The sequence below is a fragment of the Quercus robur genome, chromosome 4 (genome assembly GCF_932294415.1).
Source record: "Quercus robur chromosome 4, dhQueRobu3.1, whole genome shotgun sequence".
In the NCBI taxonomy this organism is placed as follows: Eukaryota; Viridiplantae; Streptophyta; class Magnoliopsida; order Fagales; family Fagaceae; genus Quercus; species Quercus robur.
Window position 1 is genome coordinate 41,180,078 of NC_065537.1, and position 18,950 is coordinate 41,199,027.

The 18,950-nt window shown below is 31.8% G+C and overlaps 1 protein-coding gene and 1 long non-coding RNA gene across 2 annotated transcripts; both read right to left on the reverse strand.

Annotated features, from left to right (window-relative positions):
* Positions 1–1,995: 1,995 nt before the first annotated feature.
* LOC126724449 (uncharacterized) lies at positions 1,996–3,483 on the reverse strand. Its single transcript, XR_007654990.1, has 2 exons — positions 3,373–3,483; positions 1,996–2,530 (listed from the first exon to the last, which is right to left on the reverse strand). It is a non-coding gene; the product is annotated as an uncharacterized LOC126724449 (long non-coding RNA).
* A 1,346-nt stretch (positions 3,484–4,829) lies between these two features.
* On the reverse strand, positions 4,830–7,187 carry LOC126721885 (uncharacterized). The gene is made up of 5 exons (XM_050424959.1): positions 6,410–7,187; positions 6,206–6,312; positions 6,033–6,119; positions 5,612–5,939; positions 4,830–5,233 (listed from the first exon to the last, which is right to left on the reverse strand). Exons 1-5 carry the CDS (start codon positions 7,185–7,187, stop codon positions 4,830–4,832), a joined length of 1,704 nt encoding a protein of 567 aa, XP_050280916.1.
* Positions 7,188–18,950: the final 11,763 nt, after the last annotated feature.

Sequence of the window (18,950 nt, forward strand, 5' to 3'; positions counted from 1 at the left end):
TCCTTGAGCTAAAGCAGTTGCGATGGAAGTGTGGAGTAGATGGTTTTTTTTTTTTTTTTTTTTTAGTCCTTGAGTATTTTGGATTGTTTCAAATGAGTAATGGCTCCTCTTAGGCTCCTAAAATTTTTGGTTTAGTGATTTTGCTACCTATAACTTTGATTCTTCTTTACCTAATAAAGTTTCGAATTTTTTCTAAGTACATTTTTTCTTCAAGAAAATGAATCGAAATCTCCCTTCATGTTCATGTTCATGCTTATGTTAATGTTCATATTTGTATCTTTTGCAATACTCAATAAGTTTTTTACTCATTTTGTGAATTATCAATTGTAGTTAAGAAAAAAAAGTATAAACACAATACTATTCAATTAAACTAACATGAAAAATTAAATCTATTAAATTAAAAAAAAATGGACAAGAAAATGAAAATTTCACAAAAGAATTTCTTAAATAGAGTTAAAATAATTTTTACTCAATATTGTTTATTAAGCAATCATGTACTAACTAACAACATTCCAATCATTACGTGCATAACAGGGTGATGAAATGGTCATTCAGTTTATTTAAGAAATGTGATCTACCTAATAGAAATTAAAAAAAATACAATAACTTTCATGCGTAGTCATGAATTATACCTTTACGTATATCTTATGCATTTTATGAGTTTTATTTTATATAAATGTATTACATAAAATTAAATAAATTTATCATAAAACCCTTCATTGTATTTTTTAAAATCACTACATAAAAATGAAAGAACCTTTTTTTCAAAAAAAAAAATGTTCTCCAGTCGTAATATTTACCAAAAAAATCATACAAAAAAAAAAATTTGTGCAACGCACAAGCCAACAACTAGTCTATATATAAAATTATAGCCAAAACTAAGAGAAAATACAATTAGAATCTAAATTGGATTCCAATTGTTGTCTAATTTTACGCCACATGTCCAATTTAAGGTTTTAAAAAAAAAAAATATTTGATTCCAAATAGCAATGGACTCACCATTCCAAATACATTGCTATATATGAACCTTTTTTTTTTTTTTTATGAGATAGTATTTTTGATGAGATAGTGGCTCCTAAAAAAGGGCCATATATGGGACTATGATTTCATGAACAACATGTAATTTTAAATAGAGTGATGGTAGGTTGCCATACATACCACTACAAGAAATTTGGTCTTTAACGACGGCATATAGTCGTCGCTAATGCTTTAAATATCATCGCTAATTATATTGGCGACGAAAAATGTCGTCGCTAACTTTCATTAAACGAATTTGGTTACAAAAAAGTTTTTTAGCGACGATATTAATGTCGTCGCAAATACAATACTATTAACGACAACAAAGTTGTCGCTAATAGTGACAGTTGTCGTCATAAATAACTCAAGACCACAAGATGAAATGTCGTCGCTACTATCTCATTAGTAGTGACAAATTTTTTTGTCGTCACTAATAGATTATTATTAATGACGACATGTTTATGGTCATTGATATATCATTACTAGCGACAACGCTTGTTGTCGTCACAGATAACAAAATATAAGTGACCACAAACATGTCATCACTAAAAATTGCATATTAGTGATGATATTGTTTGTCGTCACTAATGATATGATAAAATATTAGCGATGACATTGTCGTCGCTAATAATATTTTACATTTTTTTTTTAATTTTAGAGAATTTTCTCTAAAATTTACATTCTGAATTTTACAATGGTACCTGTTGGGTAATAACAAAGCTCAATCCTATGCACATAAAAAATTTTCAATCACAAATACTCATAGAAGCATAACAACTGCTCAATCAATAACTACTAATAAGGGAAAATAATACCCAAGTTCAATATCACATACATAATAAAAGCTCCAATCTATTCACTCAAATACTAATCAAAGGATAACGAATTTCTCATGAAGATATGCAATCAAGCTAAAACTTGTTGCAATGAACAAGACACAAAACAAGAGCCAACAAGGAACAAGACAAAGAAGAAAAAGAAAAGAAAAGTAACCGCTAAAATTCCATATCCAATTTTCTCAATATTTCCAAACTAGTCTCCTTTTAAAAAGTACACCATAACTCAAATTAAATTAAGACCCTTTTTACAATTCACCAATCAGTTACACCCAAAACACACAAAAACTCCAAAAATCATTCAAAACCCATGAAACTCTAAGACACAGAGACCCACAACTAAACCATGAAACAGCTGCTGATTTTCAAAGATACCCACAACTTGTTTACCAAAATTAAGGAATGCCCAGAAGGTAAAATGAAGAGAGATCATCAAAAGTACCTCAATTTAACACAACCAGGAAAGATGTGAACTTTGACACTCCCCAAAGTTGAAGTGTCAGACTTTGAGTTTAGTTTCTTCTTCTATAAAAAATAAAAATAAAAACTTTTTTTCTTTCACATAGTGTCTGGTAAACGCCTTGGACTTAGAAGTTGAACAAAAGAGTGAAGTCGTGCTCTTTTCTGATCACGTTTGTGCCTTCAAGACAAACTACCACTGGTACTTTCAGCATAACCTTCAAAACAAGTATAAGATAAAGAGTTATAACCAAAAGGTGTATAAAATTAAGCACATGGGTTACCTTTGACCCTTCCACAAAAAAACCATCTCAAGCATTAACTTAAAAAGATTTTAATTTTTAGAAAGATGAGGTAATGGGTCTATGCAGATTTTTATACTCCCTCTCCAAATTGAGAGTCCCACTTTGGGAATTTAACAATAAAGTGAAAATGATAAATGGTCAAAAATATACCTCAAAAGCTAAAAATATACTCAGATTTTCTTTTCTTTTTTTTTAAATGATTCATTTTTCCCTCCAAAAAGATTAATTCAAGAAGGTTCTAATTTTTTAACTTTACTATTCAAAATGCTACATTTAGGGAAGGCAGGGCGGGGTGAATATTCTTTGTTGGAAAGATTATGGGCAGGTTCATGGTTTACTTTATATCACAGGTTTGCAGTATAGGTGTACTTTCAAATGCTAAGAGAAAAATACAATACATGAAAAGCAACTCACATATATTTTGAGTGAAACTTAATCACGACATTAGTTAACGTTTAAGCATAGCTATATTAGTTTGAATGAATGCAAATTTTTTTCACTTTTGCAAATAAAAAATGAGAAATAGAAATTTGGATGCGATGTTTAATTTGTAAGTGTAAGAAAATTAGGAGCAAGATAGAGTTAAAAGGCAAGCATCCTAATAAACTAGAATATGTCAAGCTTCTTCATGGTTTTACAAGAAAATGGCATCTGATGACACCTTTAAAATTTTAGATTTATATGGAATAATTTACAATAACATTGAATTATAGAAGTAAACACAAAAGGAAGGAGAAGAAAGGGAGACTACTCACAGCCTTTGAAGACTAGAAGACCCGAAACCGAAATATTGGAGGGCTTTAACACTTCACCAGCCAAATTGTTCAACTCCACAACAATAGCAGAAGCTAGTTCTTTTGCTTAAAAAAGCCTCTTCAGCCAAATTTTTACTCTACACACATAATCCACTATTCTCCTCTGAAAGCTAAACATGTTCCAACTTAAGTTTCTCATTCTCAATCTCCTATCCAAACAAACAAACACACCAATGAGTTCCAAAAGTGCAAGCACTTGTTAAAATGTAAAATGACACATAAACAATGTGCTTTAATACCAGACAACTGTGCAGTATATTTTGTAAATAAATCAGGAAGTTTCATAGTATGAGTGGGTCAAGCAACTGGATCTTTTACAAGGATCACACGCTAGGCATTTGTGAATTAGATTTACCCAAATGGATTGCCATGATGTAGAAGCCAAGGTGTTATTTGCATGTTATAAACAGGAGTTTTAAATTGGGCCAAAAAAGATGAACTCATGATAAGGACAATCAAGTTGCTACCAGAATAATCTGACTTTAATAAACCATATTTCCACACATCACAAATTTTCAATCACAAATACTCATATAGGCATAACAACTACTCAATCAATAACTACTAATAAGGAAAAACAATACACAAGTTCTATATCACATACATAATTTAAATTCAAATCTACTCTCTCTAATAATAATAAAATAATGACAAATTCCTTAAGAAGATATACAACCAATTTTGCAATGAAAAGTATCTCCCCTTAACATCATCAGTAGCGACATTTTAACCTGAAATAAAAAGAATAAACCAATATAAAGGTGAACTAAAGTAAATGACAAAAATGTGTACAAAATAGTTTTAACATCCAAGTAAAAACTTTAACATTTTTATTTTTCAAAAATACCATAGCTGAGAAGATATGAAAGCTTTATATATTTAACAAAACTTAACCTGCATCAAAACTCAACTTAATCTTCATCCCTAAGATCTCCAATAGATTCATCATTACTAGATAAATCTTTTTCCTAATCTGAGCTTGAAACATCGTCATCACTATATGTTTCTTCTTCATTATTGGAATTTGTATCCCATTCCTCATTAGACAAGTCATCATTGATGAACATACTTTCATCAAGTTGCACATATACATCATCAACAGGTATGAAGTCCTCCAAATCTATTGCTGGCACACCATCTCTATGTAACAAAGTTGACTCTTCATCATTTTCTTATTGAACAGTTGCATTAACCCCAATGCATTCACTTTCTTGGTATACCGCATCACCATTATCTTCTTCATTTTCTTCATGCACTTTCTCTATGTCTGTGGGAATATCATACATGTTTCTATGCGTCATATGTTACACCACTCGCCAACTACTGCCCAATTTGGTATCATTCAAGTAAAAAACTTGTGAAGCTTGGCATGCTAGGATAAATGGGTCAGAATGATACTATGTACGAGATGTATTCACACTTGTACAATGCTCATCCCTTTGCATTCCTGTTCCATCCCTAGTGTCCCACCAATCACACTCAAATAAGTATACACGATTATTGCCCATATAGGTTAGCTCCAAAACATTCCTCAACTCACCATAATAGTTAGTTTTTGTTCCACCATCTTCACCCGAAACAAAGACACCGCTATTTTGAGTACGACGAGTATGTTCACGGTCTTTTGTGTGGAACCTAACATTATTCACAATGCAACCTTGGTAAACTGCAACTAAAGCATCAGATCCGCATGCAAGACTATATAATTCTTTTGACACATTTGTCGCATTACTCCCACATATACGATCTTTGAACCAATTTTCGAATTCAACTTCATGCTTATGATCAATGTCAATGATGCCTTCTCCCACATATAATACTCACTACATTATAAATACGTAAAAACACTTCATTTTATTTTCAAGTAACATGAAAATTTTCTTTAAAAAAAAAAATCAATGGATCTTCAGATAACACTTACTACATAATAAAAACATATAAGCACTTCATTTTATTGCTAAGTAACATGTAAATTGAAAAAAAAAAAATCAATGAAACACTTACGTTTTGTACGAATCAATTTTTGAGCAATTGCTAAGCACATACCATCGAGCCCATGTGAGATGCGTATCATCAATTCTTACATATTTTGCTGCTCCTAAAGGACGTACTGATTGTGAAAAAATAGACAAGCCTACATCCCTTTCCCCCTAGCACCTATCGCTATTCCGCTCCTCACAACTCCATACTGTCTCAATCTCACGAATATACATGGAGCAAAATGTCAAACATTCAACAGATAAATATCCCTCAGCAATTGACCCTTCTGGACGTGCTCTGTTTCGCACAAACCGCTTTAATTTACCAAGAAACCTTTCAATTGGATACATCCAACGAAATTGAACAGGGCCTACAAGCTCTACCTCTCGAGGTAAATGAAGAGCTAGATGTACCATTATATCGAAAAAAGCAGGTGGAAATATCATTTCCATTTTGCATAAAATCACAACAATGTCTTCCTTCATTTGATTTAAGACATCTAACTTCAATGTTCGTGAACACAAGTCCTTAAAAAATAAACACAATTCAGTCAATGTTGTACATATATTATTATTGAAATATCCACAAATTGCAACAGGAAGTAATCGTTGTAAGAGTACATGAAAATCATGACTTTTCATTCCTGAAATCGTACGCTCATTGGTGTTCACACATCTACTGATGTTAGATGCATACCCATCAGGAAACTTTACATTTTTCAGCCAATCACAGAATCTTGTATTCTCAGCTTTTGTCAATGTATACTTTGCTTGTGGCATTTTTGTAGATGTACCAGTTTTTGTAAGTGCAAATCTTTACGTATGCCCATATCTTCTAAATCCTTTTGTGCTTTAGAAGTGTCTTTATTTTTCCCTTTTCCACTATCATACATCAGTGTACCTAAGACACTGTCACATATATTCTTCTCAATATGCATGACATCTAAGTTATGTCTCAGTTTCAATGTTGATCAATAAGGTAACTAAAAAAAAAATACTTTTCTTTGTCCAATTCAACTCGATCTTCGTGCGTTTTCTTTTTCTTGTAGCTTCATCATCTCCAAATTGCACTTTTGGAACATTCATTAGTTGTTGTAACAGTTGATCTCCTGATAATTCATTAGGAGCAATCCTATGCTCTTCAGTTCCATCAAAAAATTCTTTTTTTTTTTTGCGCCAATTATGTTCCTGAGGTAAGAATCGACGATGACCCATGTAACACAATTTGTGGCTAGACTTCAAATAACTCGACTCTGTATTCTCGTTACATATGGGACATGCTAACTTTCCCTTGGTAGACCACCCAGATAAGTTCGCATATGCAAGAAAATCATTTATAGTCCATAATAACGCTGCATGCAACTTAAATGAATGTTGCGTTGATGCGTCATACGTCTTGATGCCTTCATTCCATAATTCTTTTAAATCATCCACCAACGGTTGCAAGTACACATCAATTTTGTTTCCAGGTGCCTTATGTCCAGGAATAAGTAAGGAAAAAATCATATATGGATCCTTCATACACCTCCATGGAGGTAAATTATACGGCATAAGTACTACTAGCCACATGCTATATGATGTACTCATGTTACCAAATGGATTAAACTCATCGCTTGCTAAACCAAGTCGCACATTGCGAGAATCTGCAGCAAACCAAGCATGTTTTTTATCAAACTCTTTCCACACTATTGAATCAGCAAGATGTCTAAGGTAATCTCCATCTTCAAGTCGCTCATCTTTGTGCCACCTCATGTCTTTAGCTATATCTTTCGACATAAACAATCGCTGCAACCTTGGTTTAATTGGAAAATACCTTAAGACCTTCCAGGGAATTTTTTTACCTTTACCAGTGTCTTCTTTCCATCTTGAAGTATGACATTTTGGGCATTCTTCTTTATCAGCATGTTCCTTCCAAAAAAGTGTACAGACTTTTTTGCATACATGTATCAACTCATAGCTAAAACCCAAGTCTCGCCTAAACTGCTTCGCTTCATAATACGATTTTGGTAATGACTCCCCATCTGGGAGTGCCTACTTTATCAAGTCAATCATCAAATCAAACGACTTATCACTCCAATTGCAAAGTGTCTTTATATGAAGCAGCTTCATACAAAAAGAGAGTTTAGAAAACTTCTTGCAACCTGGATAAAGCTCACGTTGGGCATCTTCCCACAACTGATCAAAAGGTCTTGCTTTGTGATCATTGTTTGATGGACCTGGAGAAGTGGAGGATTCACCTATATTTGCATCTGAAAATGTCCCCCTATAAATGTCATCTAACATTTCTCCAACGTCATCAATGTCCTCTGCTTGTGAATTATTATCATTATGCTCAGCTTGCACATATTTAAAAAACGGATCTTCTTCCCCATGAAATATCCATTCGGTGTAATTCAAATCAAATCTATTCAAAATCAAATGAGTCTCCACCACGTCTATATGTTGATAATATTGATTTGTGCATTTACGACATGGACACTTAATCCTACCAACTCGATCCGCATGATCACGTGCCATGTTAATGAACTGCTTAACACCTTCACTATATCGTGTACTAGTTCTATCAGTTTCATGCATCCAACTTTTATCCATCTTGATATCCCTATCATAATTTTAACAAACACATTCTTACTGGAAATGAAGTGGGTCGATGAGTTAAACAAGTTCTCTATTATGATGTCTCTTTCATAATTCATAAATATAAAAGAAGTGAACTACTTACCAAGTATAACCCATTTTCTTCAGAAATAAAATCAATTAAAAAATATAAACAAAATTGCTTGTTATTGAAACAACAACAATCATAATAGACTATTTTCAACTAGTCCGATCGATTCATTGTACAAGACTTCAAGTGCCTCAAAAAAAAATTAATATTTTTTTGATAAGTAAAAATAATAAATATAATAAATATGTACATTGTACATACTAAATTTATAAAATTTCAGGGTGACACCCATAGTTTCAAAACCAGACCTGATCAGTTGATTCAACTAGTTTAGCCAAACCTATATGAATCAACTAGTTTAGCCATACCTATACCAAACCAATGATTACCCTAAAACCGAAAAAATTCAAAAACTAGTCAAAATTAGTAAATAGAAGGTTCAATCTCCAAAATTGTGTACCAAACAAATAACTATTGCACAATGAAAATGTATAGAAAAAAAAGTAAAGAAGGTAAAAAGTAAAAGATTAAATTTTTATTAATCTAAGAACTGATATTAAAAAAGTGAATATTTTATTTTCTAAAAAAAAAGAGTAAATATTTTAATTTTTAATTTCAATATTTAAAAAATTATTAGACTGTTGGCATTGTAATTATTGAGGAATAAAATCATTACTTCTTTAAGTCTCTCATCAATTTCTTTTACTACACTATCACTATTTGCTTTTTCTTTTAAATTACCATTATTTTCCCTACCATTGTTGACTACTTTTTCACTATCTCTTTCTATCTCTTTTGTATCTAACATCCTACGTACCATTTCACTGTTTTGTCTTTCATACAATTTTTTCAAGCTATCATTATTATATCTAGGACTATCATCTTTTCCTATTTCTTCTTCTAGCTTTCTACGTATAACATCTTCATCTTTATGTCTTTCAATTCTTCTTCTATCATTTGTCTCTATTAGGCTTCTTTGTCCTTTTATTACTTTCCCTACATCTTTTATTACTTTCCCTACATCTTCACTATTCTGTCTTTCATGTAATTCTTTCAAACTATCATCATAATTTCTAAAACTATCATCTTTTCTCTCTTTCGTTGTCATGTTTCTTTGTTTTACTATGTCTTTCAGTTTTCCTACATCTTCTCTATTCTGTCGTTCAAACATTTCTTTCATCTTTTTTACCATTCCTTTTTTTATTATTTCTTTCTCATTATCTATCAACTTCTCATGTAGAGATTCTTTCTTGTCTATCTCTATTAGGCTCTTTTGTCTATCTGTGTCTAGTACCGAACTAGAAATTTCCTTTAGTCTGTCATTTTCTACAGTACTTTTATCTTTTATACGTGTTACTTTTTCCTTAATAGGGCTAATTTCTGTTTCAGCTCTTCTGTCAGTTGTTTTTAACATCTGTAAATTCTTATCTATATCTTTTGAATTACTATTTATATACCAATTATCTGTCATAGTTTCTGTAAAAGATGATCTATGATGGGGTCCAAATTCTATATCTTTTTCAAAATGTGAATTTAAAGCTTTCATTCTTTCATAGAGGTCCAAAAAGCTATCATTTTTCTTTTCAACTTTAGTGTATATAGCAAATCTGTCAATATTTTCCAAGGATTCCAATTTTCTATTAATTCTATCTAAAAAACTATTATTGTGGTTATTAGTCTGTTGGTTGATTTTATCATTTGTGAAATTACACCAATTATTTGTGTTACCATTATAGTTATAATTATCCATTACACTGTCAAAATCAGAATCTGTTTCATAATCCATATCACTATTAGACCAATTTTCATCTATATCTTTCATGCTATAACCTTCATCATAAACTATATCATCATAGTCCATGTTTCAATTAGTGTGTGCTTAGCCTAAGTGTGAACAAGCAAACAGATGATGAACTGATAAATGTATTTATTCTCTTTCTAAGCAATTAATAATTACTGGCGGAACTATTACTAACCACTGGTATCCTTGCTATCGGGACCACCTCCTCGGGAAACTCCATTGCGGGACCACCCAAACAACGCCTGTCCGTCGGCTACAACAAAGGGGCTGACCAACGCGAAACTATGGTTTGCCAACGAGTCTGTAGGCTGACCAACGCTAACAAGGAGCAAGTAGTGGCTATGTAGTAATATAAGTTCCTAGTAACTTCTTAATTGCAAAGAAATAAAACTCATACACCTACCATCCATGGCTCTGATACCAAAACTTGGACTCCACTATTTTGACTCAATATAATTGATTCAAATGGTGGATAAGTCTGATACACTTTCTCATGATTTTCTGTCTTTGTCCATGATAATATTTTCTCTATTACACTTATCTTTTTGTTATAATAATCCAAAAAGTCAAAGAAACTAAAGTGTGTCTGTAAGTCTGTCATCATTTCAAAATACTTAGTTCTTAAATTGTTTCTTTCATGTTCATTATATTCTTCAAAAAATTGGTTCTTTCTTTCATTATTTTCAGGTTTTAAATAATCATATTTTAATAGTTCTTTATCTAAAACAAATTCTTTAGATAAAATATTAATTTGTCTATCATCTGTAAATCCTAATATATCTGTGTGGATAGGAGAGTCAGGTTGAAGTTGGGACTGATAAAGAGGTTGGTGAACATTAGGGGTTGAATTGTAATTATTGAGGAATAAAATCATTACTTCATAGGCATTAAAGTTGAATGATTTCTCCCTTTTTTGCTTTTGTACCAACGAGAGGTCTGGACTCAAGGCTCAAATGTACATATCCCAAAAGGTTGGTAAGATGAATAAATTTAATTGATCATTATTTTGGCATTATTAATAATCATTATCTGACATGTACACTTGGGAAGCAAAGATGAGACGTGGGAACTCAGATATTTCCTTGAGAATATAAACTATAATACTTCCCAGCTGTATTACTAGCCTATAGCTACTTTTACTCACTTATGTAGCTACTATTTTTTTTCTTTTACATAAAAAGTCAGAACCTTGGAATCGAGATGATGGTAGGACGTCTCAAGGACACTGCCCCCATTGAATGCTCAAGTAACCTGCTCACTTTTTTGCTGAATTTTTATTTTTGTTTTGGCTGGATAGTTAGCTGCTCACATGTACACTTTTTTAATATTTATATCCAACTTAACATTAGTTTTGTCCTTTTTGATGTGCTTGACCCAAAGTATCTCATGAAACCTCTTTATTAATTTATTGTGAATAAAATAATGTTATATTTTACTTATGTCTGACATCTTTTCTTTTTTTTTTTATTACTTTTTTTTAATACTTTAAATACGGTACATTAAAATAATATCAAATATTTAAATAGATTTATAATTTTAATCTTAATAAAAAATAAAATTTATTATCATATGCCATCTAAAAAAGGTTTGTATTTTTAATATAAATGTATAATGAATTTATAAAAAAATTAAGATTTTAACTAAAACTTAAGAATCAAAAATATTAAAAAACTTTTATAATTTATAAATATTTTTAACAAATTGTGTGGCCTTGAACTTTTACCAAAATGTATATATATATATATATAAATTTATAAAATAGTAAAACTCTGAGATGGTATGCAATGATATATCCAAATAGATTTATATGGGTAGTCAATGGTATTAGAGCCATGGATGGTAGGTGTATGAGTTTTATTTCTTTGCAATTAAGAAGTTACTAGGAACTTATATTACTACATAGCCACTACTTGCTCCTTGTTAGCGTTGGTCAGCCTACAAACTCGTTGGCAAACCATAGTTTCGCGTTGGTCAACTCCTTTGTTGTAGCCGACGAACAGGCGTTGTTTGGGTGGTCCCGCAATGGAGTTTCCCGAGGAGGTGGTCCCGATAGCAAGGATACCAGTGGTTAGTAATAGTTCCAACAGTAATTATTAATTGTTTAGAGATAAAATGAATATGTTTAGTCGCTCATTATCCGTTGCTAAGACACACTTAGGACAGGCACACACTAATCTGAACATGGAAAGTGATAAGATAGTTAATTCTGAAGAATTTAGCATGAGAGATATAGACAGAAACTTATTAGAATGGAATAAATGGAATATACCAACTGAAAGAACTGATAAAATCTACAGACAGACTACTTTTTCTAAATTATCTTTCTTGACAGATTATACCATAAAAACTGTTGAAAGAACTTACTCTTTATTTAATGAATATGAAACAATTCAGTTATTCTCAATAGATTCAATTGACAGACATAGACAGAAATATGCATTTTTACATGTTGGTTTAGTTCAAGTAGCTGTTAAACCATTAACAAGAGAAGCTTTAAATGCAAGTGTTTTACTTTGCTTAAGAGATGACAGACATTTAAGATTTGATGACTCACTTCTTGGAATGATGGAAACAAGTCTGCATAAAGGACCAGTATATTTTAATTGTTATCCTAACTTTGCTTTAAGCCTATCTGACAGAAATATTATGGATGCCTTAACTTTAAAGGTAAAAACAAATGGTTATTACATGAAAGAAGGCTCAGAACCTTTAGCTATTATTTATAGGATTTATTATAAACTAATGAAAACCACTTTAGACCCTCAATCCATAGTTGATCCTTCCCCTAAAGGACAGACTCTCCTTATGCAAGCCTCAACCCGGAATACTAGATTACGGGTACCTCAACAAATACAGTGGAAAGATATAACCCTTCCTGAAAGATGGCAACTTGAAGCTATTGCCCCCACACCAAAAATAGAAAACACTGAACCAGACTTCATAGCCCAAAATACAGACGGTACAGTTATTATTTCTTTTAATAATAATGACAGACATACGGATAGCCTCATAAGACCTAGTAGTTCTACAGGCAAAAAGACCCCAATGATGTTTACCCCTAGAAGCTCCTTTTCCTCTAGGACACCTTTCTCTGATTCCAGACCTTTACCTCCCCAGAATCTTCCTTCAGTTATACACCTTCCCCCTATAAATACTAAAAAAACTCCTATTCAGACAAAGCCAGCTTATTATCCGACAGATACCACACAACCTACCCCTAATGTTCACCAACCTCTTTATCAGCCCCAACCTCAACCTGATTCCCCTACCCACACAGATATATTAGGATTTACAGATGATAGACAAATTAATATTTTATCTAAAGAATTTGTTTTAGATAAAGAACTATTAAAATATGATTATTTAAAACCTGAAAATAATGACAGAAAGAACCAATTTTTTGAAGAATATAATGAACATGAAAGAAACAATTTAAGAACTAAGTATTTTGAAATGATGACAGGCTTACAGACACACTTTAGTTTCTTTGACTTTTTTGGATTATTATAACAAAAAGATAAGTGTAATAGAGAAAATATTATCATGGACAAAGACAGAAAATCATGAGAAAGTGTATCAGACTTATCCACCATTTGAATCAATTATATTGAGTCAAAATAGTGGAGTCCAAGTTTTGGCTACACCCATTAAAAGACCCAGTCTAAGTGATGATAATAAGAATCTAGACAGTATAATACAGAACAATTACACCAATACTTATCTAAAAACTATTGGTCAAAAGTTACAAGATATAGAAGACAGACTAATACCCCCTTCTACTTCCATAAAAAAAGAAAACACGTCTAATACCCCTTTGTTTATCCCTCATGAGACACCTCCTCACCTTAGAGCACCTTTAAAGAAACCCATGACAGAAAAAATTGATAATTTACTTAATGAAATAAATAAAAAAATTAGACTTAATGAAATTAGAATCATCAAAGGATATGGAGCCATTAAAAAATAAGAATATTATAACATTAAAAGGAAGAACTGACTCTTCAGAGGATGAAGAATCAGAAGACAATCAATTGACAGATTTGACAGATATAAATAATTTGGAATCACAATTTACAGATAAATTACGAATTAATAAATTAATTTTAGCATCTTCATCACAAGATCGTAAAAAAGGAAGAATTGACGACTTATACCCCAGAAAGAATTGGTATCCTAAACCTACTCCTCCTGATTTACAATTTGAAGAAAGACATACTTATGTTAATTCATCTTATTCACCAGATTTAATTTATGAATGGAATATTGATGGAATGTCAGAATATGAAATAATAAACCTTTTACATGAGATGACTTTGCTCACTAATGTTTATAAAAATCATGGAAAACAGGATCATCAGATAGCTCATTTAATAGTCACTGGTTTTACTGGCCAGTTAAAAGGCTGGTGGGATCATTATTTAAATAATGATGACAGAAATGGAATATTGACAGCTGTTAAAAGAGAAACAGATGGAAGTGTTATAATGACAGACAGACAGCCTTCACAAGATGCAGTTAATACTTTAATTTTTACTATAACTAAACATTTTGTTGGTGATCCTAATCAATATAAAGAAAGAGCTTCAGATGTTTTAATTAATTTAAGATGTCCACAACTTTCAGATTTTAGATGGTATAAAGATGTTTTTATTTCAAAAGTTTTAAGTAGCAATGATTACCAACAGTCCTACTGGAAAGAAAAATTCATTGCTGGTTTACCCTATTTCTTTGCTCAGAAAGTTAGACTTGATATAGTTAATAATGACGGAACTATAGACTATCCTAGCCTAACATATGGAGACATAATATCTTCAATTAATAAAACAGGTCTATGGCTATGTAATGACTTAAGACTAAAAAACCAGATAGAAAAAGAGAAAAGATTTGCTAAAAAAGAGCTAGGAACTTTTTGTGAGCTATATGGTTTTGATCCATTAATTGCTCCCTCTAGAAAAAGAAGAAAAGAAAAGAAAGATGACAGAAGTGATAGATATAAGAACAATAATAGAAGATATTATAAAAGTAAGTCTAAAGACAAGAAAGAAGAGTCCAAAAGAAAGAAAAATGATAGACGTAGGGAAAGTGACATTACTTGTTTCAAATGTGGGAAAAAGGGACACACTAGCAGATACTGTAACTTTCAAAGACAGATAAATAAACTCGATATATCAAAAAAATTAAAGGATAAATTAATGAGTATAACAGAACTGACAGATAGTGATGAAACAGATAATGAAATTCACCAGATAGATAATAGTAACAGTACTTCATCCTCCTCTACAGATGTTTCTTCACATGATAGAAATGTTCAATTATGTAACTGTAACAATCCTGATAATTGTTATTGTAAAAGAAAATTAAAAATATGTGTCTTAACAAAACAAGAAGACATAATAATGGATTTGATAGATAAACTTCCAGACCTACAATCTAAAAAAGACTATTTATCTAAATTAAAAGAATCTTTAACTGAAACTGATAGATTTGAAATAGATCTAAAAGATTATAAGTCAACTTATAATTTTACTGAAATTACTGATAGATTTAAACCCAATAAACCTATAACTGTGATAGACCTACAAATAGACATTAATAACCTAAAAAATGAACTGAGAAAATTAAAATCAGAAAATTTCATATTAAAAGGCATGGTTGAACAGATAACTGCGCAGGTAATCAGCATAAAAGATAGAATTAAATATTGTAATGAACCTCTAACAGACTCCTCTCTTATTGACAGACATAATTATATTGGTGAAAGTTCTCATAAAGAAGATGATAAAGATGAATTTTTAAATATAATTGACAGAATGATATTTCAAAAGTGGTACACAGAGATAACTTTGGTAGTTCATAAAGAATTTTCATTAACTGTTATTGCCCTTGTTGATTCAGGTGCTGATATGAATTGCATACAAGAAGGATTAATACCCTCTAAGTATTATGAATCAACAACAGACAGATTAACTCAGGCTAATGGTGATAGACTTAAAATAAGTAATAAACTAACTAAGGCATACATATATAATAATGGAATCAAGTTCAGAACACCTTTCTTCTTAACAGATAAGTTATCCTCTAAAGTTATATTAGGAAATCCTTTTTTGGCTTTAATCTACCCTTTCTTCACGACAGATAATGGAATATGTACTAATATTTTAAAGACAGAAGTTTTCTTTAAATTCCTCCTACCCCCATTCCCCAAAGATATACACTTATTGAAAGAAATTTCCATCTCAAAAGATAAAAGTGATGATGAGATTCCTACAATGGCAGACTTAGTGATAGATGATGATGAGATTCCTACAATGGTAGATAATACTATTCTACCCAGTAGCAGTAGTACTTAAGTATATATATATACTTAAGTATGTATATATATATAAAATAAAAAATAAAAAATAAAAAAAATTTCCCTACTTTTGTTGACTATTCTAGTCTTTCTTTTGTTCCTATGTATCTTTTCATCATTTCTCCTATCCCTTTGCCAGGATATTTGTCTTGTACTATAGGTTCATGACTTTAGTTTATTCTTGTCCTTTCTCATCATATATTTTACCATTTCATAATAACCTTTAAATAGTTAATTTTAAAATTAACAGTCAATTGCCTGGCAAGCAAGATAGCCATTCTAAGGCTAAAATCTTAGACCAAATTCTGCCAAAAATAGAAATCTTTAATACAGATTTCAGTTAAAGCATGAAGGCGTCTCAATAGAGATAATATCCCTTCAGAATATAAGGTCAAAAATGACAGTGTATTCAAGTGGTTAGACAAAATTACAGACAAGATAGACACTGTGCCCCTGCGCCAGAACAGTTTCCAACAGATGCAGACAGATGGAATCCTCCTTTATCCTCCTTTCCAAACTACAGGACTCATGTGACAGAAGGAGACAAAAAGAAGACAAGAGACAGATAAGGAGACAAAAAGAACACAAGAGACAGATAAGGAGACAAAAAGAAGACAAAAGACCAAAAGATAAGATAACAGAATGCAGACAGAACCAGAAAGATATTTTAGCAGAATATTATTCGTACAGAGATCCTCACAGATAGAAAAGTTACTATTCACCAGCATGCGTACCCGGACAGACTGCCAGATAGACTTTTACTGTTCAAGATTCTACCAACAGAAAGACTATTACTGTTCAAGATAGACTTTTACTGTTCAAGATTCTACCGACAGATTAACTTGAGTTCACTTCACTTAACTCAAGTTACTTTTAAAGACTTACCATGGTTCACTTTATCTATAAATAGACAAACTCCGAAGACAGAAGGGAGGTCCAGTTTCAAGGTCCATTTCCAAGGTCCAAATTTTAAGTTCAAGTTTCCATTCCAAGGTCCAATCCTCAGAAAGACTTTTAGCTTTCCTTTTCCCTCTCCGAAAGACTTTTGTACTTTACTTTATCTTTTTGTAATCTTGTAACCTTTCCTTCAGACAGATAATCTTGTAGCCTTACCTTTCCAAACAGACAATCTTGTAACCCTTTACAGATTTTACTTTGTAATCTTGTAACTCTTCAGACAGCTCTTATTTTCAAAGCTTGTAAGAAAGACAGTTTGTTTTCAAGTTTAATCAAAGACAGAAGTATTTTCAAGTAAGATTTTATTTGTTTCAGTTTTCATATTCCATACCCTGTTTTAATCTATTTTGCTATTTTCTTCCTTATCAACTATTTTATCATTGTTTATGCTTCTATATTACTGCTGTGCTCACTCCTGGGTAGTCAATATGGGTAGTCAATGTTATGGGTAGTCAATGACCATTGACTACCCAGGATTGAGCACAGCAGTAATATAGAAGCATAAACAATGATAAAATAGTTGATAAGGAAGAAAATAGCAAAATAGATATAGTCAAAATAGATTAAAACAGGGTATGGAATATGAAAACTGAAACAAATAAAATCTTACTTGAAAATACTTCTGTCTTTGATTAAAACTGAAAACTTCTGTCTTTCTTACAAGCTTTGAAAATAAACACTGTCTGAAGAGTTACAAGATTACAAAGTAAAATCTGTAAAGGGTTACAAGATTGTCTATCTGGAAAGGTAAGGCTAAAAGATTATCTGTCTGAAGGAAAGGTTACAAGATTACAAAAAGATAAAGTAAAGTACAAAAGTCTTTCGGAGAGGGAAAAGGAAAGCTAAAAGTCTTTCTGAGGATTGGACCTTGGAATGGAAACTTGAACTTAAAATTTGGACCTTGAAACTGGACCTTGGAAATGGACCTATCTTCTGTCTTCGGAGTCTGTCCTTTTATAGATGAAGTGAACCATGGTAAGTCCTCAAAAGTAACCTGAGTTAAGTAAAGTGAACTCAAGTTAATCTGTCGGTAGAATCTTGAACAGTAAAAGTAGAATCTTGAACAGTAAAAGTCTTTCTTGAACAATAATAGTTTGTCTGCATGTGAATAATATTCTGTCAAAATATCTTTCAAAATATCTTTCTGGATCTGTCTGTATCTGTCTGGACTGTAATGGATCTGTCTGGAAGCTATTCGTGCATGTCGGTGAATAGTGATCTGTCTCTAATGAATAGTGATCTGTCGCTTGTGAATAGTGATCTGTCGCCGCTGTCTGTCGGAAGAGTATTCTATCTGTCTGTGCCTTCTGTGTATTTGTCTATCAATCTGTATCCGCATAGTTATCATAATCTAGCGGACCAGTGTTATCCTCATACTGCTCATGCTCGTGGAGCACTCCATAATCATTACATAGAGCACAGTATGAAATAGGGACGAAAACAGGAACATGATCTTTGGCTGTCATCAATCTGGGATCTTTAACAATCCTTCTTTTCCCAATGAGCCTTCCTGCTGAAGGTTTTGGGCCATACACAGCTATCCTGTCGGTGTAGCCATATAAATGAAAACCTCTATCTAATTCTTTCTGTTCTTCATAAATCTTATTACTCATGAAATTGGACCATTCTTGAGCCAGAGCACCTGGATCATCAAGTGGTAAGTAAGTATCTCCTGTATACCAGTTATATTCAAGGATACCACACCAATCATGAATAAGGACTAAAATGTGTGCTGGCTGAGCTTCCATATAATAGCTAGTG

Excerpts from the sequence above, each read along its gene's own strand:
- LOC126721885 (XM_050424959.1), bottom strand. The coding sequence starts at position 7,187 with ATGTCGAAAGATATAGCTAAAGACATGAGGTGGCACAAAGATGAGCGA. Across the intron at positions 6,313-6,409 it reads GTTGAATTGGACAAAGAAAA|GTACACTGATGTATGATAGT; the intron begins GTATTTTTTTTT and ends ACAGTGTCTTAG. Across the intron at positions 6,120-6,205 it reads ATTTGCACTTACAAAAACTG|TTTCCTGATGGGTATGCATC; the intron begins GTACATCTACAA and ends AAAAATGTAAAG.